Below are 25,749 nucleotides of genomic sequence, written 5' to 3'. Positions count from 1 at the left end.
AAATCAGTTGAAAAACTATTCAATTTTCGATATTATATTACAAAATGTTCTTGTTTTCTCATTTAAATTGAGGTTTTATGTTTTATTTTAAATATATATTTTATTATACTTCATTTATTCATTCTACAAAATAAATAAAAAAAACACTGTATTTTAAATTTCCAAGAAATTGTAATATATATTAAGATTATTAAAGAATATTACTCAAATTAAATAAATAATTTATGAATTATATATAATATTAAGAAGAAAGTTAACATAATCAGTTGCTTTATTATTGGGTAGGTAACACATTTAATATGAATGTAATAAAATTAAATTCTATCTATAATATCTATATTACAACTTTTAAAGAATATAATAAACAAAATCTTAGCTTATCTAACTATTATTAACTAATAAATAATAAATATTAGTCTTTCTTACTTAATATAACACTTGATTTTCACCTATCATATCACAGAATATAATTTTACTAAATAATACTTAATGTTTTAACGATCTTTAACAACTTTGTCTAATTCATCACATGATTTAGATTTATTGTTCCTGAAAATAAATAAAGCAGGTAACTATATAATCTGTAAATGTATTTTGGGCTGACAGATATAAAAAATTTTATTTACCTTTTTATGAGATCTCTACGCCCAACTTGTAAAACAATCTGGCCACATTTAACTTCTTTGAATAAAGCTATTGCTTCAGAATGCTTAAACCCCTCCATACTTTTGCCATTTACACTAATAATTTCATCGCCTAAAAAATTAAAATATTATTAGAACAAATTATTATTAACAAATATTATTATTTGTACATACCTTCTTTTAAGAGCTTCGATTCAGCAGCTTGGCCTAATGGAAAAATTGTTTTTACGAAAATCCCCATGCTGCCTTTTGGAGAATCGATTCCTCCAACAATACTAAATCCTAAAGACTTATAACCAGGTCCTTTATGAAAAATTATTGTTGTTAATGATATTGATAATGATCTAGGTCTTGGCAATCGAGGTATTTGAGTATTTTTTGGTCGAGTTTGATCTAAATGCACTGAAAATTTACGCATTCCAGTCATTTTAGGTTTTTCCTCTAATTTAATTTCTGGCAAGGATGATTGTCTAGTGTATATAGCTTCATGCATTTCTTCTAATTTTACTGGATATTTAGGTACCGTTGGAGGTTTTTTAATTAATATTACTTGTTCTGGTTTAGGAGTCGGTTGACATTTAGTTCTAGATACAACAAACTCTATATTATACTTTGATGAACGTAATATTGATTCCACATCTTGCCGTCTTAGGCCCTTTACTCTAGTACCATTGATTTTTATTATTTCATCCTGTATACATAATCTACCATCTCTGAAAAAAAAAATGTTTACAAATTTGAATAATAATTTATGAATCACTTATTCTTACCTAGCTGCTGGGCCTGACAAAGCTGTAATAAATAATGTACGGGATCTTGAAGAAATATCTTGGTATTCCACATTTACTCCAACATCTTCTCCTAGACGTTTATTAAATCTTATTGTTTTTATCTCTGAATGTTTATCGTTTGGATTTACACAACTACTTTTTTTTAGTAAAAATCTTTGATAAAGACTCATGTTTTGTTCAGGTTTTTTACATTCATCACACATTAATGATGAAGTTTCCACATTTGATCCAACCTGAAGGTCTTTCACTTCACCTCTTCTTAATCCCACTCGAACATTTTTTCTTGAAAACTCATCATTATCAACTGAAGATTGCGATTTAATAGATCCTCTTGGAGAGTCTCCACCATTTCTTGTCGAATCACTCTCATAACCACTTTCATCTGCTTTTATTACAACACGGTTTTTTTCATCAATTTTATTTATCATTAGTGTCTCCCCAAAACTAGTATGTCTTCTTCTACGGTTTTTAATATTACAACTATCATTTACTCGGTTTGTAACTTTATTATATATTTTAAGAAGTTCATCATAACTAAGACTTTGAAGTTTATCAATACTTTGTTCCAATCCAAGTAACTTTTTATTAGATAATAAATATTCTAAAATACATTGTTCTTCAAGAGGGTTCTCATCAATATCTATGGGCAATCTTGTCCTTTGTATGGGTGTAATTTGGCAGGGAATTATTTTAAGTTTTGAAACATTTTCCATAGCATATAAATCTTCAAGACCTTTTTGACATTTATCTTTTAGCCAATCTTCACCGTTTTCTACTTGAGTCTGTGGTTCTTCTATACTTCTAATACTTTCTATTCTCGATAAACGTTTATTTTGATTATTATGTAATTTATCAATGTAATGTTGGTGCATTTCAATATCTTGGTTTTTTATATTTGCCTTAGATGAAGGTGACCACTGTCTCCTACGATTTGGAGAAACTTGAAGTATTTCTGAAGAATCGCTTCTTTTTAACTGATCCCACTTTCTTCCGACTTTTTTACCCCAAGTTGCTAAACCTAAAAAAATTAATTTAATAAACTGGAATTTTTAAATGAACTGTATGTATATGTATATAAAAACATTTACTTTTTTTATGTGGTTTTGGTGAACCATTTTCAGGTGTAGTACATCCTTTTGGTGTCATATACCCGGGAGATACATCTCTATGGTCTTGTTCGATTGGTGACAAACTAACAAGTTGAGGACTGGGATCAGAACAACGTCTTTTGAACAGTCTCATGGTATATATTAACTGAAATAGTTATAAAATAATATATTTAAAAAGTCATAGTTAAAATCAAATCATTCTATGACGTATAAATTAATGCAAACCTTTATTGCTCAAAAAGTTCAGCAATTATTAAAGAAATTAGGTTTAAACCTGTTATTTTTATGTTCGTAATAAGCTAAAATAACTAACAGTCTTGAAATATTTGTGATCAAGAGAAATCTCGTAGGAAAATACATTTCCGAGCAATTTTAAATGGAATGCGTTGATTTAGTAATTAATTTTACAAAAAAATCTCTTCTACTTTCTAGAGCAAAGTTTAAAGTATTTAAACCTCAATAGTTAATACGATAACTATTTTTTTCGATTATTTAAGTAGGTACCTTAATAACAATTTATAATAGTAATTTATTATACTGAAAGTTAATAAAATAAATAAAATAAATTATTCAAGTAGACAATTTTAAACAATATGAATGGAATTAGAATCATATATTTTAGATCACTAAGTTTTCTTAAAAACAGTTTATAGTTACATCATATTTATTTCATAGTTTCATTGTTTTATTTTTGTGCTTTCCCACAGTTCTATTTTAAAAATATGAACTCTAAGTAGGATTAAAGGAAATAAGAAATATACGATTTACCGTTTTATACTACAGTAAAATGAATCTATCTATATTAATAAATACACAATAAGTGCGAGTTACGGTTGTTCTAACAAAGAAATCAAATTTTTCCCACAACCCAATTGTTTATATACGATGGTAAGATAAATTGATACGCACTAAAATAATATAACCTAATATATTTTACCCAGTGGCGTATTTTTGAGGGGGGGAGGGAGTCCTGGATCTCGGACTCCTCCCGGAAGAAGAAAAATATTCAAAAGTCTTGCTATGAAGGTACAGAGAAAGAGAACATTAATTTATGCCATATTTTTGTAAACAATACTTCATTTATATTTATAATAATAATATTAGAATGAATAATATAATTATTAATTCTTAACTTAAATTTATTTTTTATATTATAAAATAACCAATTTTATAAAAAAAAATTAACTCCCCCCCCAAAAAAAAAAAAACCACTGACTAACCCATAAACCAAAATGCTGGTTTCATTTTTTACAGTTCCTAAAATGAATGTCTAATTATTTTTGTTCAGTTTATAATAATAATATTAAAAATTAAATCATTTATAAAATGACCTTAACCTTTTACAAAAAAATTTATGAGTAATAAAATACATCTCCTTATTATTTAAAAATAAATAAGAAATTTAAAATACTTTTTCAAAAATGTTGCATCTACACGTGAAAATGATGTTTAACATTTATAATACACCACGTTTATTTAAATTTAAGCATTTTCATGGTTAAAATTAATGCACAATTGACATTTTACTTTTTCAAGTAAAATTTAACAAAGAATTAAAAATAAGTAATAATAGAAGTGCATATGGTAGAACACTATAGTCAATGTACTACAACCATATTATAGGTAAATGCGTATTGGTAAACGTTGTTTATCCGCCAGTTTGATGGTTTGCCAAGTGTGTATTTATGTAAATCATTGTATTTAGTTGTCTACCGAATTAAGAGTAAAATGTGTTAAAATGACCTCATGTTCAGCTACGCACGGTAACTCGGACGGAATTGAACTTGTCGATTTTCACAAAAAAATCATTAGAAAAATTAGAACATACGTATATATATGCTGTACATACATACACGCTCTGTATAACACTAATATTACTAACTTAACCAACCCATTAAATAGAAATGTTGTTAGAGCGCATTAGCCCATGGGCGCATAACCCGTAAGAAAAATTAATCAACATATTAAATCAAAAATGTGTATAAATATATTTAACAACATTAAAATCAATGATCCGGCAACATTTTTGAGATAATATTATTACTATTACAATTAATGCAGTCATTGCGTATGGTGTTTATTATGTTACAAAAAAAAAAAAAAAAACGATGAATATCGATGATGAAATGTTATAAATATATTTGTAACATGATTTTATGTGGTAGGTATGTCGTTGTACTTGACCGCCCACTGCAGAGAAGTCATTTTATATACAAATCGATTCATATAGACATTATAAACGCGCAGGTGACCGGATAGGGGGCGACAAAAACCTACAGGTTACCTACTATAAGTACCTATACTAGCAGACGAACGAATCCTTACATTACTAATGTCAAAAACAGTATTCCTCTGTATGAAACATCTATAAATAATTATACATGTATATATAAGTAGTCAAGTAGGTATGTATATATAATGATGTATTTTTTTAATTATTTGTCAGTAATATCTTGGTAGGTGGTAGCGGTATGTTAAGATAAATATTTATAAAAATATAATATATATAATAATATTTATAATATTTATATTTTTTATAAATATTTTTTCATTTATTTTACATCAACTGTAAAAAGACTGTCCAAAGACTTACCTAATATATTTCATTCAAAAGGTTTAATTTTAATAAAATATACAAAATATATTTTTGAATAAGTATATATTTTACACGTTGACAGTGACTAAGTAAGTTTCTTTGTCGTATACAATTACAACTGCATTACTCATCGGTTCGAATCGTGATTTATCGTGAGTTTGGATGCGCTGGTAGACCATTGATAATAGATTTAATTTAGATTTTATGTTTTAATTCGTGCGTGTATACCATAAAATATAATACTTTTGACTATATTATAAAGAACTCTGTAATTAGTTTTTAATAAAGAACAATTTTGAATAACGTTGAATGGACACGGCCGGTTACCTGTATGTTCTTCGCTTGAGAATAAACACTGAGCACCACGCCTATGCAATATAGTGCCGTTTGACCAGTCCAAGTACTGTTATGAGAGGCTAAACTTGGAAAACAACTACAACCGGTTTTTGTTGTAATATTATAAAAGGGCTATACATGTAGACCCCGCTGGCGAGGTTCATTCAGCAGAATAATTCCGCACACTGCGATATTTACATATTTGATGCACGCGAATTATTTAAAACATATATAATACATAATAATACTCCAACTAAAATCGTAAGAAAGGCTAACTGTAATAATCAATTCAATATGGTATAAGTTAACAGTGACCCGCTAACCCGAAATTAAAGTATGATATTATATATGATTTTAAATATTTAAGGATCCATAAATTACATAGTTTTGTCCATATATATATATATACAATATATGGTACTATATGGAGGGAAACTAAACTAACCACTGACTATAATTATAACTACTGTTAAATAATTATTAAACTAAAATTAAAAACCTAAATATATTATTTCGAAAAAGATTGTACACAATCAAAATCAAATACAGTATACATTGGCATAAAGTATTTTGAATATTAACCATATACCTATTTATACAAAATTTCGATTCATTTTGAAATATTTTACAACGCATGAAAAAACAACTATACTACATTAATCAGATGTTTGGCAAGTAGTCTAACTAGTTTAAGGAAGCTGTTAACATAATTTAACTATGAAAAATAACTGTATTTTAGTTTCCACGAAAAATACTTAAAATCGTTTAATAATGGAACTAAATTATTGAATAATATCATTTTCAAAAAAAAATTTTTTTTCAGGAATAAAATGTGTTATTAATCTACATCGTATTATATTTAAAATAATTAAATTAAAGGAAAATATTATTTTAATGATAAACTCTATAAATCTAACCACAATGTTTTTTACATCTTCTACCTGTACACTGACTATGCAAATAATAATTTAAATAAATATTACGTCAATGAAAATTATGTGATAATATATGTTTATTAGCTATGAAAATGTGCTGCAAACCATAAACATATGGTGTATATATACATATTAGTATGTTACTTAAACTATTGAATATTTTATGATAAATATGATAATCGTAAAAAGAGTTTTGTCTCATAACCGAATAAAATACATCAACACAATTTATTATTAATTTTTAAAAACGTTGTCATATTTGTACATTCTTGCATAAAGATATATCTTAAAAAATACCTTCCTCATTATATTTTACTTTCTATAAAAAAAAAATTGAATTTCTATTTGTTGTATGTTTACTTAACCCTAAACCCGACATCTGCATACTGGAAAGATCTTGTCATGTGCCCTAAGGATTAAACGAACCGTATGTTGGGTAGTCACATGCAGACGTTACATTATTATATAACTGACGTAAAAACAATTCAAACATAGCTATCGAAGAATACATTGGTTAACTATTATTTGTTCCTCCATTTTCAAAAAAACATATACTACTAGTATCAAATGTATATTTATCACACAACAGTAGTCCTAATACGTACTTATATCATATGAATTTCGATTTGATATTTGAATGAAAGTAGACAATAGCTCAATAGTTGTTTAAAAATATAATATAATTATAAGAGTATAAGTAAATCCAAAAATATTAACTTCATATAATTCATCAATTATATTTTGAATGTTGAAAATAAGTATTTTTTTAAAATAAAGATACATTTAATAAAAATAGACAACCCGGCATGGCATCAGACAATTCTAAAACATACTCGTATGAATAAGATTAATTGAGTAAAGGGTATGTATCCAATATTTTTTATCTACATCAACCACTGCAACTGGTGTATTATAACAATATATTACATTTTTAAGTAATAATAAAACATCCCAAACTTCATATCTTATGAAAAAATTACTTACTATGCATAATACATCTTAAAATTTTAAGCACTCTATATTTAATCATTGTCTAGATAATTTAAATTTTTTTAAATAAAACAGAAAATTAGACATCTTCAAATATAATATTTTTTTTAAGTATTTTTAAAAATGATCAAAATGATTTGTCATTTATATAAAATAGTTTTATGAATTCTATTAAAATAAAAATAATATTAACATTTTAAGTTTCTTAAATTGTTAATATTTATATACGAAAAAATAATCGAAAACTATAATTTGTCGATATTTTTTCAAAACTTTGTTGTATGTTGCTCCTATTCATCCACGATTATAATGAATAAATATTTTTAAAAAAGCTTTTTCAAATTAAAAATTGAAATTACATGTGTCTAAAAAATTTTAAAGTAATTAAATTACATAAGTTTTGAGATAATTATTTTAAATTTTTGTTTGCACAATAATAAATTATTAATGAATTTGCAAACTCACGTACACAAGCTTATACACAATAGACATAAGTGTACGTTTAATAAACATCACACACTAAATATATTCAAAGAAATACTTAACAAGATAACAAGATACAGGTACTATATTTGTGATTTTATAGATTATCATAATAAATTCATGTATTTACTTATACGCTCTACGAAATCCGATTCATATTTTTTTATTTATAATAAATGCCTTTTCTTTAAAAAAAAAATTCTAAAAATCTGTCATAAAGTTTCAGTCAATTTACTGATTTAATAATTATGACTAAGTAGATGATCCGTGATCAACATTATAATTAACAAAATAATAGATATATAAAACGTATGTATATTGTAAGCAAATGATTAACACTAACCATGTCTTATCAATTTGTATTTCAACCACTTTATTAATAAAATACCACATTTAAATGAATACAAATATTCTGATTCTACACCTACTGTACAAAAATATTAAAAGAAGTCAGAGGCTTATCTCGTTGGGATTGTTGTTCACCTTGAGTACCTATATTCCAGTAATATTTCCAACATTATTCTATTATCTTTTAAATGAATTGTGCCTATTATATAATTGTATGCATTTTTCTCAATTTCTATGGTACAAATTGAACGACCACATTAAAAATGTATTTACTAATAATAATCAATATTAATATAAAAACTAATTTGAGCAAAGAATGATAAAGTAAAGAGTTAACTAACAAACGCTAAATAGTTATTTAATTCATTAAAAACAATTATAGTTAGATAAATACTATTGAAATGTATATAATATAGTATATAATGTGAGATTTCTATTAAAATGTCTAATAAAAATTAATAATTTTTGTAAGTATAATATATTATTATAAAAAATTACTTTTCACACATCTCTTAGAATTTAATATAATACAAATTACGTATTACATTTTTACAGTACTTAGTAATTAACAAAAACAATTTGAGAAGGAACGTAAATCACCATAAAAAGAATCAAATTTTTAAATCATAATTGAATGCTTTAAAATATTTAGGAAACTAAATTAGAAATAAAATAAAATAAAACTACAATACCTAATTGCAATGGTAAATGCATAAAATATTTAATATACAAAATAATTGGGAAAATAGAAATAAAAGTCGTATTTAAGTATTTTACATAATAGTATTATAAATATATTTTATGATTTTCATAACAACAGCAGAATTGTATTGTCCGAATGAAATTCAAAGAAAATAATAGAGACCTTGACAATTCGGTACGGACTATTGATCTTATTGTATTAAGTAGCTCACATAACTTTTAATGTGACAATAATGAAACTAAATTATATTGTAGTGGACTATCATAATATATGAGTACAGGGCCTATGCTTTTACTGAAATTTATTTGGGAACGGTGATCGGAGTTGAATACAAATACAATAAAAAATATTAGGAGTATGATCAACAACGTGACTTTTTATAATATAAGAGTAAGTACATATGTTTTACTTCGTAGTTTACTCTAGTTAATTTTTAATAATATAAGTAGTACCTAATGTATTACTTAACTTATTATATTAATAAATTACAATAAAATAAGCAATCATTATTTTATGATTATTTTGATTATTAATGACTTTTTTATTTATTACATAGGTATAAATAACATGATTTCATAATTACTTCACAAGAATTATCCATTTAATTTGCATCATTATTCCATGTGTTCATAACTTTATTATCCATATTATATACATTAAAATATATATAAGTCGTAAGTAAAAGTCAGTAAATACAAAATTAATTTTTTCGGATAATTAAAGATAAGTTACCCATAACTAACAAAATAACCAATCCGAAACGTAATTATTTTTGGTTAATAGCCTTATTATTCTTATAGAATAATAATGTACAAATGTCATATGAGTTCTTAAATTGGAATCCAATGTTTATTTTAGATTACCTACGGCCAAGACAAAAAAGGTATAGATTTACAGTGCATTTTTTGGCTCTCACATTTTGAAGCAAGAAAAATGCACTGCAAACAGGATCTTAGAATAATACATTATAACGTTTAAATTCCTCACTATAAATATATATATATATATTTATAAAAATTTGACATTTTATTAAAATAGAAAAAATCATAAGTACTTTTAGGTAAACCAAAACTCTGTATTCAAATTCAACATATTTTATAATGCACTACAATTGTGACGAGGTTATTATATAAAGACAAGTATTCAATATATGAAGCATTGTCCACTTTTTATGTTTTTATATTTTAAATTAAATGGTCAGGGTTATTACGAATCTGAAGAGTGTTACGAAGAAACGATATTACGTGCATGTCGTCACGGGTTTCCATGTAGTTATAAATTTAAATTAACACAGTATATTTTATCATACATCAGGCTAATATCGATTGAAAATAATATATACTGTATCTACTAGATTTTCATTTACAATATTAATACTGTTGAGTTATATTATGTTAAATAACTATCTAATTTTTAATTGAATACAAACTATATTAAATCCAATAGACAATCAATAATTATTGGTTAATCCTATTAAATTATATATATTTTTTTTCGAACCAATTTAATAGTATTTTATTAATATTCAGAAGAAGAAGACTATAAATATAATAAATATTACAAATATCAAGACCCGGGTCATAGCCAAAGGGAGTTATCAGGTCACAACTCCACTCCATGAGTTTTTGAATATCCTCAAAAAATGATAGAAGAATGCCCGCCTTCCCCCAAGAAGAAATCTTAGCTACGCGCCTGCCCAAGAGGAATCTTAAAAGATAAAACGAAAATAATTAAAGGCGTAAAGTTATAATATTAAGCAGCTAACCAAATAAAAACTGATGACTAAAAAAATATACTCAATATTTTCCAGAATTATGCGTGTACCTACACTTAATCTGAAGACTGAACAGTTGAGGATTCGCAGAGATCACCAAGTGTATAATATACTTACAAGTTAAACTAAAATAATACAAAAATCGTATAAACTAACTTAGATTTATCAGAATCTAAGATAGATTTATCCTATTATGATTATTCGTGTAGTATAACTTCATTACTTCAAAAGAAAACAGTCCTTTCCTAGAATGATAAGTCTAACAAAAAAAATACGCCCTTGATTAATACACATATATGCATATAATGTGCTGTGCATATTAGATATAACTAAATGTATAATGCATATGTGTCAAGAAGTTTTTTTTCCAAAATATAAAGTCTATATAACGGCTAACACATATTGCGACTTATCACATTGTACTTAATTCATATATTATAAACTCCAGAAAAACTTTTTCATTACCTATCCATATTATATTTGGTTAGTTTTAATATCTTGATGATATAGTCTCACGGTCTTAATAATAGCTAGCTTAACAACCATTGAATAGCATTATTATGATTTTATTTAGATATATGGTTTAAATAATTAAATGCCAATAGTGGATCTAACTTGGGGTGTTATTATTTCAACTACATCTCTGTGAATTACTACAAAATATCTATTATTATGACCAATTGAAAAATATAAGAAAGTTTTCTCTTCAAACTGTGAAAATGCAATAAGCGTTTTCTAATATTGTATTTAAATATTTATGTGCAGGTATATTGTTTACATAAATAATTCGTTTACTTACTGTTTTATTCCATAATGGCCAGCATTTTTAAATATAAATAAAATATAACGAAATAATAAATACGTCGGTAACAATTGTTCTAAATTATCACGTAACACTACTATTACGACAATGAACCTGCGCGCACGACTGAACAGAACAGACTAAGTACTAAACGTTCTAACAGCAGCAGGCGGCCTATGTTAAAGCAACAGTAAAAATATAACATTGCATTCTCTCCCATCGACTTGTTTTTAACACTTTCGCGCCATCCTCCGCCAGAGGGTATATTTTGTTGACGTCATAAAACAAATTACAGAAAATAAAAGTCAACACGTAAGACTTGCCAGATCAAGATTTCGTAGAAACTATCACAAATTTTACTAAAATTAAAATTAAGTAATTAACATTCTCATAAAAAAAAAAAAAAAAAAAAATTAGCTTGATAAAAATATTGCATATCGGTATAAAAATATGCATTGATTGTATTGTATTGTAGATTCCCCCTCCTAAAAATGAAGTAGGTATGTAAAAAACAATTAGAAAAATTGAAACTTGAAATTGATAAACAACAATTGATTTTTAATAAATCCGTTTTAAAATCCAAAGTAGCAACAATTACTTAATTTCGAATTAGTCATGTTTTAGCTAAGAATAAAAATAATTTCAAACCGATGAAATAGTAAAACAAGGTTTTTTAGATGCTTTATTTGAAAACTTTAATAATAAATTAAAAAATTTATCAGCTAAAAACAATGTACAGTTATCTTGTAAAACTGTGACTAGAAGATTTGAAATGACAAAATTTAGTTGAAATATTAAAACAAGACATAAATGAATTTGTTTATTTTTGACTTCAATTCGACGAATCAATAGACATAACAGATACCGCTCAACTATGTATAATTATAAGACTAGTTATTTCAAATTTGAATTCACAAGAAGAATTATTAACTATAATTCCTATGAGAAGTACGACACGAGGAGAGGATATTTATCAATAATTTATTAATTTTGTCAATAAATTAAATTTACCTTGATATAAATTAGTTTATATTACGACTGAAGAAGCTCCAGCTATGAGAGGTAAAAATAATGGTTTTATTGCTTTATGTAAGAATGATAATAATTTTCCAAATTTTATAACGTTCCATTGTGTAATAAAATATTGAATAAGAATAATATAATGGACATTGCTTTTAAAATATTCAATTCTATTCGTTCACGATATTTGCAAAGACGATTTTTTAAATTATAATTAGAAGAAAACTATTTTAAGCATTGTAATTTATTACTACATACAGATGTTAGATGGTTGAGTCGTGGTAAATTTCTAGAAAGGTTTCAGTGTTTACTTTCTGAAATAATAGCATTTTTAAAATCCATAGGCGATAATTATGATTGTTTAACAAACAACACATGGCTTCAAAACTTAGCTTTTTTAACAGATATGGTAACGGCTCGTTTAAACACTTTAAATGTTGAACTTCAAAAAAAAGATGGGACAATAATTGAGTTATTGAGTTCTATAAATTATTTTAAATCAAATTGATATTACTCAAGTTACAATTAAAAGAATCTAATTTGAGTAATTTTTCAAACTTAATAGATTTTTTAAAAATCAAAAATGTACGATGGCAGAGGAAATATACTGTTCTGAGGTTAAAAAAGTGTACAATGAATTTGAGAGACGATTTAAAGATATTCAAAAATTAGAGCCGATTAATACATTTATGTCTTCTTGTTTCTCCGAAACAAACAATATTGAAAATATTTCTACACAAATAAGTAATTTGTTTGATATGGATACTACAAAATGTGAATCTGAAATTATAAAAATGAAATCAGATATATTCCTCAAAGCTCGAGGGTCTAGACAATTTTTTTGACTTTACAACGTGAAGAAAAATATCCGTGTTTGAGGCATGTAGCTTTGCAGTTACATACTTATTTTGGATCTACATATTTGTGCGAAACATCATTTTCTCCCTTGAAAATTATAAAAACAGAATACCGAACTACACTCTCTGTCTAATGAACATTTAGAGCAGTGTCTTTACGATTAGCAGTCAGCAACTATTTGCCAAATTAAGACCAATTGATCAACAAAATGTAATGCCACACTTCAAAAATGCTCAGATCAACAAAATAATATGTTAATTAGACTTAAGTAATTAGATTTTGGAAATTATTATTTATTATTATATTATTTTTAGTAATTAGTAATAACAGTAGAGCCTCGATAGTCCAGACGAATTCAGACCGAGCATAGTCCGGATTACTGGAGGTTTTTCAAGATTACCTACTTAAATGACTAAGATTTTATTTTTAATTTCGCCATCTTTTTACTACTACTTCTCAGCAATCATACCATAGTTCAGGCCATTTTCTATTAACTTAATTATTTCAATTTTTTGATCTGAAGTTAAAGTTTCGTGTTAACGAGGAGCCATTTTAACAAACAAGAATAATAACTTGACAAGAAAGAAGTAAACGAACTGACCATCGATTTATTACTAATCAGTAATGATGGGCATTATCGAATAGTATTATTCGATAGTCCAGCATAATCGAATTATTCTAGTTTTTCAAAATAATCGATTGTTCCAAATTATTAGAAACTATTCGGACTATTCAATAGTTTCGAATTATTCAATATTATCCAATAGTTCAAATTATTCGAAACTATTCGGACTATTCGATAATTTCAAATTATTCAATTATTCGATAATTTATGACTTCTGAATTATATTATATAATTATATATAATTTATATATCATACAAAATAATATTCGATAGTTTATGCTAACTATCGAATACTATTCAATAGTGTAAACTATTCAATATTGCCCATCTCTACTAATCAGTATTTGCTAGCAAAAGTAGTTAATAAAAATGACGTAGATCATATATGTATATGATCTAAGGACGAAATTGTATTTGTTGATAACAATATCTTATAGATTAATTGGGTTCCGGGAATTCACATAAAATCTATTTACGAACAAATGAAATTATGCCATTCGGATTACCGTGTTCACCGGATTATCGGGGGTCCGGACTATCGAGGCTCTACTGTAGTTTATAATACTTAGGGCTAGTTCACATGAGAGGCGTTAAACGCGCGTTTACAATTACTATTAATAGCTATTAACTGTACACATGGTAACGCGCGTTCAACGCAGCGACAACGCAAAAAACCTGTCAACGCGCGTCAGCGCAAGTTGACGCGCGTTTGAACATTGTACAGTTTTGCATTGACGTGTTCAGTTGCAACGCGCGTTTTGAAACGATAGGTTCTTGATTTTCGATATTTTCATTTGTTTTTTCGAAAAAGTTTTCTAAAAAATCAAAAATGGATAGTGAGGAATTTGATACTGATTTATTCATAAACGAAATTGAAAAAGACCCCCAATTTAAGATATGACAAGTAATGAATATTCAAATAAAATCAGTAAAAGAAAGGCCTGGGAAGAAATTGTTCTAATTTTTAGTGACCCAAGTGACACGGAAGAAAGAAAAAAATTCCATGGTAAGTATTATTAACTATTTTGTATTTTATAATTTGATATAAAATTTAAAATCAATTAAATAAATAATATAGACATAATTTATTTTGTTTCATATTGTTTTTTGGAAAAAAATTCTATACATAAATTAATTATTTAAAACTGTTATTAAAAAAAAAAATACATATTGTTTGTTTTTAAAATAAAGTTTTATATACATTGTTGTACATCTATTTACTACTAAAAATTAATATAACTATTAAAATATTTTGTACCTATGTATAAATTTATATCATACGGTCAATGTCGACGCGCGTTTAATGCCTCTCATGTGAACACTAACTAAAAAACGCGCGTTTAGCTAACGCGCATTTTACGCTCTCCATGTGAACTTACCCTTATTGTATGCTTATATACACTTTAAGCAGTATGTTTCTTAATAATTGTAGTTACTCAATAATAAAAAAAATTTTCTATGAAAGTCGATCCTCAAAGGTGAAGTATATTTTTAGTAGATCGTGACCAAAAAAAGTTTGGCCACCCTTGTTAAACAGCATCAGGGCCGTCTCGAAGGGGGTCTTGGGGCGGTGTCTCACCATCCCAACGAAAACACCAGTCGGCAGTCGATATTATTTCATTATAGCCTAGAAGGACCTAATTTTACTTACGGAAAACAAATACTACATATTTCATAATACAGTGTATACACGAATAAAATTTATATAACTACTTATTATACAATATAAAATATTATTTTTTATATATATATAATGAAATTGTCAATTTTAAGAACGAGCGACACTGACACATATATAGGTACATGTTAAAAGTAAAAATACGACAACAAATAGTTAATTATACTTAGGCGTGGAGCTAGAAATTTCTAAGGGGGAGGGGTGTTATTCAAAAATAATTGACAAAATTATACACACGAAATTGAATACTTTCAAATCAATGGCGTATTTACGGGGAGGGTTCCCGGGTCTCGACCCCGCCCAAAAAAAAAATTTAAAAAATCAAAAAAACTTGGTACGTAGGTACCGAGAAAGAGAATATAAATTTTATATTATGGGTTTTTACTTTGGTTATTTTTATCGCGTCGTCGCCATTCGACGACGACAATTACGACAAAAACGAGTCCGACGACGATAACATAAGGATAAGGACATAACATAATAATAATTATTATATGACTATATTAGTAGGTACGCCGACTATTAATTTGTATTAATAAATCATAATAGTAGTGAAATATACATAATTTAATATAAATAATATAGTTATTACATATTTACATCATAACTCGTATGTGTTTTTTTTATATTATAAACTTATAGGTACTTAATATTTAGACCCCCCCCCCCACAAAAAATTTGAAAATACGCCACTGTTACAAATATTTAAATTTTTCACACATATATTATTATAATTAATATAAAAAAATTAAAAAATATTTTTAATTAAATTAACATAATTCGTCTACTTTTTAAAGCTAGAGTATCCATTCTTTCGTCAGTGGTTACGACTAAATCCCGATGAATATTCATAACTGCAAAGCCGTTCAACCGATTTTCACCAGTTGTGTTCCTCAAATATGTTTTTAAGCGCTATAAAGAGGAAAAAGATCTTTCAATACTTGCACTAGTTACTGGTAAAGTAATCATTATTTTTAAAAGTCGATGAACAGTAGGAAATATTTATTATTGTATAATGGCGAATGTAAAACAGTCAACGAGTAGCCGACTACAACGTTTTGTTTCGGAGTTTAAAGATACATTTACATCCGATGGACACGTTTTATTTTGTGTACTATGTGGTAATTTTTTTTTTTTTTTAATGCAAATAAATACATATTATAATGCATATTTTAATTATTTTAGAAACATATTTGTGTATTTTTTAGAGCTATAAGTCCCTAAGCCAAGTAATTACTAATTAATGCCGGATCCCAGCTTTAGTACTTTACATTATTGTTATCGTAATATATATTTCATTTTGATAAATTGTAAATCACAGCTTATGATACATCTTTATCTTGATAAAACATATTAAGTATACCACCGCTGTGGGGGGGGGGTGTTACTACACCTGTAACACCTCCCCCCTGGATACGCATCTGATTATACTACATACATTGAGTAAAAAAATTGTAGTAAAATTTTTCATATTATTCACCCTTTATTTTCATCTTCCGGACAGCCCTGTACAATATTATTATTCAAGGCATACATTTTTTCAAGGAATAAGATAAGTCAGTAATAAAAATAAAAATACTTTACAAAATACCTTAAATTTATTAAAACATCATACTTCACTTTTTTTAAATTCCTTTTAATATAAATTAATAAACTATAACTAATATGGTTTAGAAGTATCATTTCTCAAACTTATTTTTGGCAATATTTTTAATGAATTTTTGTTAGGGGTAGTATCTAAATTATTTTCATCACTTGGGACCCAAATATTCAATATATTAGCTTCGCCACCAGTTACTAAAAATCCACTCTGTAATTAAAATATATAAAATTAATTATTTAATAAAATAGATAAAAATTTAAATTTTTTGATACAAAATAAATAATTTTTTTTTTTAAATGTAACTTACATCTTTTTCATACCAACTGCATCTTACAATTTGTTTATTATTTTTGAATACTGTTCTAGGTAACAACTCAGGTCCATCAGTCATGGTAAGCGATTGCAAATGTTCTCTAAATGAATCAAAAATAAATCTATTATGAAACGATTGATTTATGTTATATTTGTTTAAATTTAAAATAGGTAATTTATTAATACATTTTAAAAATGATTCTGAGCAAATATAAAATAATCATCTGATATTTATAAATACTTCCTAAAAACAGATTTGTTTCAAAAAATAGTATATAAATTATAAATCATAATTTTTTTAAACACATAGTATATCAAAACATTTATTAATTTAAAATATAAAAATTACATATTTAAACCATCCTGTTTATTTGAAAATGATGCTGTATGTAACTTATTACGTAGATTTACTAACTAGACGGGTTAATAAAAAAAAATAAAATAAAATCAATATATTCTATATTATCCTAAGTTAAAATCAACATATACATTGTATTAAATAAATGTTTTTATATATTTATAATAATTTCTTCTGTAAAAGTATACCTTTATTTATTTTTTTTATTAAAAGTATAGATTATATCAAATTTTTTAAATCGATAATTTAAAATTTGGATCCCAATGGCATATAACTTGAAATAATAGATATCTATAAACCCTGAATATTTATAGTATACATTCCAATAAAACTGCTTGAATTAATCTAATTGAACAGTTTGATTGATTGTATCAAATAGAGTTCAATTTCTTTTGACATTTAAGAAAAATTGATAGTCAAAAATGAACTTAGTTACATGTAAATGAACTGTACCAAATTAAATCTATCATTTAATATACTAACTATGCCTAAAAAAACTAAACTGAATATGCCATATTAATCATGTAATCAATAGCTTAGTAAAATTACTGAATAATGAGATTAAAGTAACATAAATACTAGTAGAAGCTATACATAACACATTTTTGGTTACCCTCTGCCATAATTAATTCCAACAAGCAACATCATGTTTCCATTTTTATCAGTCTGATGACAATTGATTACTTGGTTATAGCCAGCAGGTGTAATCTATAAATAATAATTTGTTAACTTTAGATTTTTTTTATTATTAAAATGTATAGGAACTTACATTCATTGAACTACTAACTGTATCTCTTGGAATAGTTAAAAATGGAGAAGAATCAGTTGTGCACCATAGTTGTAAATCTTCAGTATGTGTGATACAAGATATGACTGAATCTTCATTTTTATTTTTTAACCATCTTAAATTTGACTTTAAAAATATAATACAAATAAAATTAATTCATTCATCAAGAATACCCATTTTTGAGTTAACATTGTAATAATATTGCATATTTCATGTGATATACTACGTGATCCAAAGTATCTACTGATGTAATTCTTATTGAAATTGGTGGAATAGTTTTCTAAGTTTATGTTTAATTAGATTATATTCCTCAATTAAACATAATCAAATTTTTCAATTTGTTATATATATATATATTTAAAACTTACAATTGATGAATTTGTATTATAACTTGATTGGAGTGCATCTTTTTCAGTTGTTTGAGTAACATCAAATAAATTAATTATGCCATCAGTAGATCCACTAATTATGGTTTTATCTTCAGTGGGATGAAATCTAACCTATTAACGAAATTACTTATGAAATAATAAGCATTTATCTTAAGAGGTTAAGACTAAACAAAGAAAAACTAAACTTTGAATCTATATGACATAAATATTACTCCTAGGGTCAAGCTACACTACCCTTGCCTATAATTCATATAAAATGTTGGTCAAATACAATACAATTTTAGGTTTTTTGGATTAATGAACTGTTATTTATTTGCATAAAATTTTGTAGACCAATTAATACTAATTATAAATTTTATATTATTATAATGTAAGAGTATTATACACTTTAAAATAATAAAATTAATAAATATATATCCAATACAATGAAGACAAAATAAAAATTTATTAGGGAAAATTAGAATTAAAATTTTATTTTATTTTCATTGATCACATTGATCAAACTTACAGTATCCAATACTTTGAGAACCAGTCATTCAAAATAAAATATATTTACCTGTGTAATATCTCCATAATGAGTATCCCAATAACCACCAAGTAAATTTGTAGTTCGAATATCCCAAAATAATAAGAAAGAATCATCTTTTAACACTTCTGTTCCAGCTACTATGAATCTACCATCACAAGATACATCAAAACATGTTATTGGTTTCGGAGAACCATCAGTTTCATCTAAAATTAATAAATTATAAACTAAATGCAAACTTTTACTTATATATAATAAATTTTACCTTTAAAAACAGATATACATTTTTCTTTTAAACGTAAGTCCCATAGTTTAATGGTCCCATTATCAGATCCAGTAAATACGATAGAGGAAATTTGAGAATCTTTTGAACCAAATCTAAAAAATATTAACATGCATTAGTTTGTGCAGTAATAAAAAATAATGATTACATTACTTGACATCAATAATTTGATCTTCATGATCTAAACATTCAGTGAAAGACTTACTTCCTGCTTCAATACCATATACCCTACAAGTATGATCAGTATGAGCTGTTGCAACTCTAAGTGATTGTCCACTTTAAAATAAAATATTAAATTAATACAATTTTAGAAATATGTTTCAATACAAAAAAGAATTATTACAGTTTTTGAGCATCCAAATTTAAAATATAAACTTCATTTATATTAATGTCTTCTTCAAAAATTTGTTTGTATTTAATTTTGTAATGTATTTCTTTGGACTCATCAAATACAAACGGATAGGAATTAATATCATCTTCACTTCCATCAGAAACATTTTCTTCGTTAATTAAAGACTGATTTGTACTGTCACTATCTGAACTCGAATTCAATGTTTCTAAAATGAAAAATCATGATCATAACTTATATAAAACAAAGTTATTTTTAGCTAACCTCCATCAGTAATAAAATTTAAAGTCATTTTTATATAAACAATAACAACAATTGTTGAAAATAATGATTATCATAAAACAAGTTCAGAAAATTAAATGTAATTAATTATCATAACAAGTATGAGTTAACAAAAACGTATAAATGGTTTTGAAAATTTGTTTAATGTAACTCAAATAAATAAGGCCATAAAAAAAGTTATAAACACTGAAGCACGTGACAATATTATGGTTATTGATGATTATAATCATAGTTCGTGTTGATGAGGAAGGCAACGATCAGTGTTGCCAAAAAATAAAACAAAAAAAAAGTAAATAGGTGATAAAAAAAAGCTAAATAAAGCTAGATTAAAACTGTTCCAAAAAAGCTAGAAATATTTTTTTTGCTTATAAAATATTTCATCTATTGGTGGATAATCAATACAAAATTATATTAAGTATTTTTTTTTTTCATTATATTTATGGTGTGTAGACATACTATAATATATTTATTATATTATTTAGCCCTAACCTTACCAATTTTGTAAAATATATACGTATTACGTTTAAGAATCACTTATTGCTAATTGCTACTTGCTTTATAAATATATTGTTCAATTTATCATTTTATATCGCTTATTACTTAATAAATACAATTGTGTTAAAGTATTTGCAATAACAAACAAGGAGAATAATAATAATATTTTTGTTTTAATTTATCATATTTTATTTAAATAACTTGACAATTTCAAATATTAAATAGATTTTAAATAAAAATTTCATAACGCTACTATAGTAATTTGTAACCATATTTATAAAATATAAAATAATTGTCTTTCTTGACTTAATAACAGTTAATAATAAAATAAATATAGATAACACCTGAATAAATATAATATTGTCTGTTATAAGTAAGGTCCATCTAAATCAGTCTTCATTGACTATATAATAAATAAAAATAAAAAAATAACAAAAATAAGTAAAATTTATAAAATGACTATTCTATAAAACTATATGTAGATCTAAAAATATTTACATCCTCAGGTAGTATATAGTCAGCACAGCACTTTCCACTTATTTTCAGCCAATATCGTAATGTTAAAATTAAATCAAGTATATTTGACCCCATTCGATTTCGTAATTTTGTTTTTACAATATTAATTTGACTGAATTCCGTTCAACGTCATCCATGCAGTAATACAGTATATACACGTTACATGCACACATAATAGTTAAATATAATACTGGTAGAAACAATAACTCATCGACAGATTAAAATTAACTATCGTTATTTTCACTATTTTATGAAAACGGGATTTTTTTAGTGTCCTGAAAATTTTACTGGGAACAACGGGACGAAGATGTGAAAACGGGACAGTCCCGTTCAAAACAGTCACCTTATATATTTAGTATATTGTATACGGTCGTAGCTGTAACGTGTATCCACAGAATATGTATCTACTATTAAAATTACTATTAAAAAAAAAAAGTTAAGTAAAGTTAAATAAGTTAAATACCTTAATTCTGAGTTCATTTTATTTATTTATGTAAAGTTAACAATTTATTAAATTAGAAGTCTCGAGACCTGTTAATTAGTAATTACTATACAATACATCTTAAAAAATATAAATATAATATTTTAATATAAGATTTCCGAAAATTGAAGAAAAAAGGTATAAATAGCGTGATTCCTTGGGTATACCAATAGCTACATCTAACCAATCAGTTTGTGGTAATCATTTTGATCCAAGTGACTATAGTTTTAGTAATAGTAGAAAAGTACTTAAATATTTTTCCATTCCTTCGTGGTAAGAATATTCTTCCTTTATAAAATTGTCAAAAGGTAGATTCAAATATATCTATTCGTTATTCGATGCACTTTGAAATCTGCAAAATAATATTGGTAAGCATTTAAAATTCTGTATTTATAATATTTGTATCAAAAATCCACTATTTATCTATTATTTATAATGATAATAAAAATATATTATTATTTTATTAATGATTAACAAATTTGAATAGGTACATAACTAATGCGCCATTATTCTGTTCAACTATAAAAAAAAACAGTGTATAACAGTGTAGTTCTGCGAACAATAATAACTCAATAAGTGATATAACAAGTAATTATGGTGTTCCATAACCTTAAAAAGAACATGATATATATATATGTGCTTTTTCATGTATATTTTGCCGCCAATTCTGTTGATGTTTTTGTTATGAAATTATTATGTAGGAACTGTCTAATTTTGATACTTTATGTATGTTCTTATTAAATCACTTATCCGTCAATATAATTCTGTACTAAACTTAATTTGTTTTGATTTTAAAAGCACTGAGAGTTTACATTTTTAATTAATTATTATATTTATCAATATCAGGTAAATTTAACTAATTTTAATATATGTGTATATATATTTATACACAATATGAGTTTAATTGAACGTAACCTTTATTACAAATGATTTTAGCAATGTCTGGTCGTACTCCTCGAAGAAATGGCAGTACCACTCCAAGAAGAGATCAAACTCCTCAAAATGGTTCAACTACACCAAGAGGAGGTCGTGCTTCTCGAAATAGTGTCAGCACACCAAATAATAGCCAAACTCCAACCAGAAATAATGCCACTACTCCTAGAGAAGGAATAAATTCTTCCAGGAATATTATGACACCAAGAACTAATGGTCAATCAACCGGGAATAGAACGCCAGGTTCTGTTTCCAGTCGTCGATCAGGTGGGATTGTCTCGGAAGTTTCTTCACCTGCTCGTCGTTTTATGACTAGTCCATTACAAGGACTGCGTACCAGTGAAGTAGATCTTAGTTCTCCTATCAATTATGGTACTCCTCTAAGTTCGGTAGATTCTCGAGCTACTGGTTTTACTGTGCGTAGTGGTAATTCAGTTCAAAGAACTAATTTATCAGTTAACCGACGGCATAGGCAAGTTGATACTACTAATTATGAAAATGGTGTACCTCGAACTGATTTCGAAAATCAAGATGTAGCTCCAAATTTAGTTATATGGGGTACAGATGTTGTAGTTGATAAGTGTCGTACCAAATTTCAAAATTTTATTGAAACATTTAGTTTAAATGAATCGGAATTGCCACATTATATGTCTAAATTAAGTAATGTTTTGGAAATGGAAATCCCGTATATAGATGTTAATTGTGGTCACTTGAATCAATTTGATCCTGAACTTTATCAACAATTAATAAGTTATCCTCAAGAAGTTATCCCAGTGTTTGATACAGTTGTCAATGAAGTGTTTTTCACTAAATATCCAGCAGCTGATTTGACACATGTTACTAAAGCTCTCCAAGTACGACCTTTTAATGTACAAAAAACTATGAATATGCGTAACCTAAATCCTGAAGATATGGATCAGCTTATTACTGTTTCAGGAATGGTAATTAGATGTAGTGACATTATACCTGAAATGCGTGATGCATTTTTCAGGTGTATTGTATGTTCATATACAACTATTGTAGAAATTGATCGCGGTAATATTGCTGAGCCCACGTTATGCCCTCATTGTAATACTAATCATTGTTTTGAGCTTATCCACAATCGTTCTAATTTTACTGATAAACAATTAACCAAACTCCAAGAATCACCTGATGAAATGCCGGCTGGTCAGACGCCGCACACTGTAAATTTATATTCTTATAATGAACTTATTGAAACCGTACAAGCTGGTGACCGTGTATCTATAACAGGTATTTATCGAGCCGTCCCTATGCAAGTGAATCCAAGAATGCGAAACTTCCGAAGCGTATATAGGACTCATATTGATGTTTTACACTTTTTAAAATGTAATGATAGTCGTATATCTTTTGCTGTAGAAGAGAAAAATAAATTAACTGAAGAAAGAATTGAAATATTACAAAATTTATCAAAAACAGAAGATATTTATGATAGACTATCAAATACATTAGCACCGTCTATTTATGAAAATAATGACATTAAAAAGGGTATATTGATGCAACTATTTGGTGGTACACGAAAAACTTCTAAAACCAAAAATCATTTAAGGTCTGAAATAAATATATTATTATGTGGTGATCCTGGTACAAGTAAATCACAATTCTTGTCTTATGTTTATGATATTGTACCTAGAAGTCAATATACTAGTGGCAAAGGTTCTTCAGCTGTTGGTATGACAGCTTATGTAACCAAAGATCCAGAAACTAGACAACTTGTTTTACAGACTGGCGCATTAGTTTTAGCTGACAATGGAGTTTGTTGCATTGATGAATTTGATAAAATGAGTGATTCAGCTAGGAGTGTTTTGCATGAAGTTATGGAACAACAAACCTTAAGTATTGCTAAAGCAGGTATAATTTGTCAACTTAATGCTAGAACTTCTATTTTAGCTGCTGCAAACCCATGTGAATCACAGTGGAATAAAAACAAAACTATAATAGAAAATATAAAACTTCCACATACATTATTATCCAGGTTTGATTTAATATTTTTAATGTTGGATCCACAAAATGAACAGTATGATAGAAGATTGGCAAATCATTTAGTATCATTGTATTACAAAAGTGAAAGTTATGAACATGATGAACAAATGGATACTACCTTACTGCAAGATTATATTACTTATGGACGTGAAACATTTCAACCTATTTTAAATGAAGAAAGCAAACAGAAACTTATTCAATATTATGTTAACATGAGAACTGTTGGTAGTGGTAGAGGACAAGTCTCTGCATATCCAAGACAATTGGAATCATTAATTAGATTATCTGAAGCGCATGCTAAAATGAGGTATTCAAATGTAGTTGAATTGAAAGATGTCGATGAAGCTTGGAGATTATATAGAGAAGCATTAAAACAGAGTGCTACAGATCCGCTATCTGGAAAAATAGATGTAGGAATATTGACTACTGGCTTGAGTTCTGCTGCAAGGCAAAGGAGACATGATGTCGCAGAACATTTAGCCAAGGTAATGTCTAGCCAGCCAAAATCTACTATATTCAACTACCAAACATTATTAAAAGAAACAAAATCAGCTTTTCCACAATTTCAAGTTACAAGAGAAATGTTTGATGATGCTCTTAAAGAAGTTCAAGATTTGGGTAAAATCATTATCACAGGACGAACTACAATTCGTAGTATTTAAAACATTTAATGTCCTTTTTATGCTTAATTTATATTTAACTGTATTTTTTTATGTTTAATGTCATTCAAATAAATATTAAT

At 26.4% G+C, this 25,749-nt stretch overlaps 3 protein-coding genes across 3 annotated transcripts; 1 reads left to right on the top strand and 2 right to left on the bottom strand.

Moving 5' to 3' along the window:
• Positions 1 to 323: 323 nt before the first annotated feature.
• LOC112694125 (PDZ domain-containing protein 2-like) lies at positions 324 to 11,661 on the bottom strand. Its single transcript, XM_025569507.1, has 6 exons — positions 11,509 to 11,661; positions 2,524 to 2,689; positions 1,415 to 2,453; positions 819 to 1,357; positions 627 to 756; positions 324 to 549 (listed from the first exon to the last, which is right to left on the bottom strand). The coding sequence occupies exons 2-6, from the start codon at positions 2,675 to 2,677 to the stop codon at positions 495 to 497; spliced, it is 1,917 nt and encodes a 638-aa protein (XP_025425292.1). The 5' UTR covers positions 2,678 to 2,689; positions 11,509 to 11,661; the 3' UTR covers positions 324 to 494.
• A 5,494-nt stretch (positions 11,662 to 17,155) lies between these two features.
• LOC112694128 (WD repeat-containing protein 89) lies at positions 17,156 to 20,598 on the bottom strand. Its single transcript, XM_025569511.1, has 10 exons — positions 20,564 to 20,598; positions 20,294 to 20,507; positions 20,104 to 20,226; positions 19,933 to 20,045; positions 19,698 to 19,873; positions 19,121 to 19,252; positions 18,735 to 18,878; positions 18,579 to 18,673; positions 17,603 to 17,708; positions 17,156 to 17,502 (listed from the first exon to the last, which is right to left on the bottom strand). The coding sequence occupies exons 1-10, from the start codon at positions 20,589 to 20,591 to the stop codon at positions 17,353 to 17,355; spliced, it is 1,281 nt and encodes a 426-aa protein (XP_025425296.1). The 5' UTR covers positions 20,592 to 20,598; the 3' UTR covers positions 17,156 to 17,352.
• A 2,151-nt stretch (positions 20,599 to 22,749) lies between these two features.
• LOC112694122 (DNA replication licensing factor MCM4) lies at positions 22,750 to 25,708 on the top strand. The gene is made up of 2 exons (XM_025569504.1): positions 22,750 to 22,919; positions 23,010 to 25,708. Exon 2 carries the CDS (start codon positions 23,012 to 23,014, stop codon positions 25,667 to 25,669), a length of 2,658 nt encoding a protein of 885 aa, XP_025425289.1. The 5' UTR covers positions 22,750 to 22,919; positions 23,010 to 23,011; the 3' UTR covers positions 25,670 to 25,708.
• Positions 25,709 to 25,749: the final 41 nt, after the last annotated feature.

The sequence above is a fragment of the Sipha flava genome, unplaced genomic scaffold, assembly GCF_003268045.1.
Source record: "Sipha flava isolate LNK unplaced genomic scaffold, YSA_version1 123_pilon_pilon, whole genome shotgun sequence".
Taxonomy (NCBI): domain Eukaryota; kingdom Metazoa; phylum Arthropoda; class Insecta; order Hemiptera; family Aphididae; genus Sipha; species Sipha flava.
Note: the sequence above shows the minus strand (reverse complement) of the source record. Positions and strands in the feature narration are given on the sequence as shown.

Excerpts from the sequence above, each read along its gene's own strand:
- LOC112694128 (XM_025569511.1), bottom strand. The coding sequence starts at position 20,591 with ATGACTTTAAATTTTATTACTGATGGAG. Across the intron at positions 17,709-18,578 it reads GGAATTAATTATGGCAGAGG|AGAACATTTGCAATCGCTTA; the intron begins GTAACCAAAAAT and ends TGATTCATTTAG. Across the intron at positions 17,503-17,602 it reads GCAGTTGGTATGAAAAAGAT|AGTGGATTTTTAGTAACTGG; the intron begins GTAAGTTACATT and ends TTTTAATTACAG.
- LOC112694125 (XM_025569507.1), bottom strand. The coding sequence starts at position 2,677 with ATGAGACTGTTCAAAAGACGTTGTTCTGATCCCAGTCCTCAACTTGTT. Across the intron at positions 1,358-1,414 it reads TTGTCAGGCCCAGCAGCTAG|AGATGGTAGATTATGTATAC; the intron begins GTAAGAATAAGT and ends TTTTTTTTTCAG. Across the intron at positions 550-626 it reads CGTAGAGATCTCATAAAAAG|GAACAATAAATCTAAATCAT; the intron begins GTAAATAAAATT and ends ATTTATTTTCAG.
- LOC112694122 (XM_025569504.1), top strand. The coding sequence starts at position 23,012 with ATGTCTGGTCGTACTCCTCGAAGAAATGGCAGTACCACTCCAAGAAGA.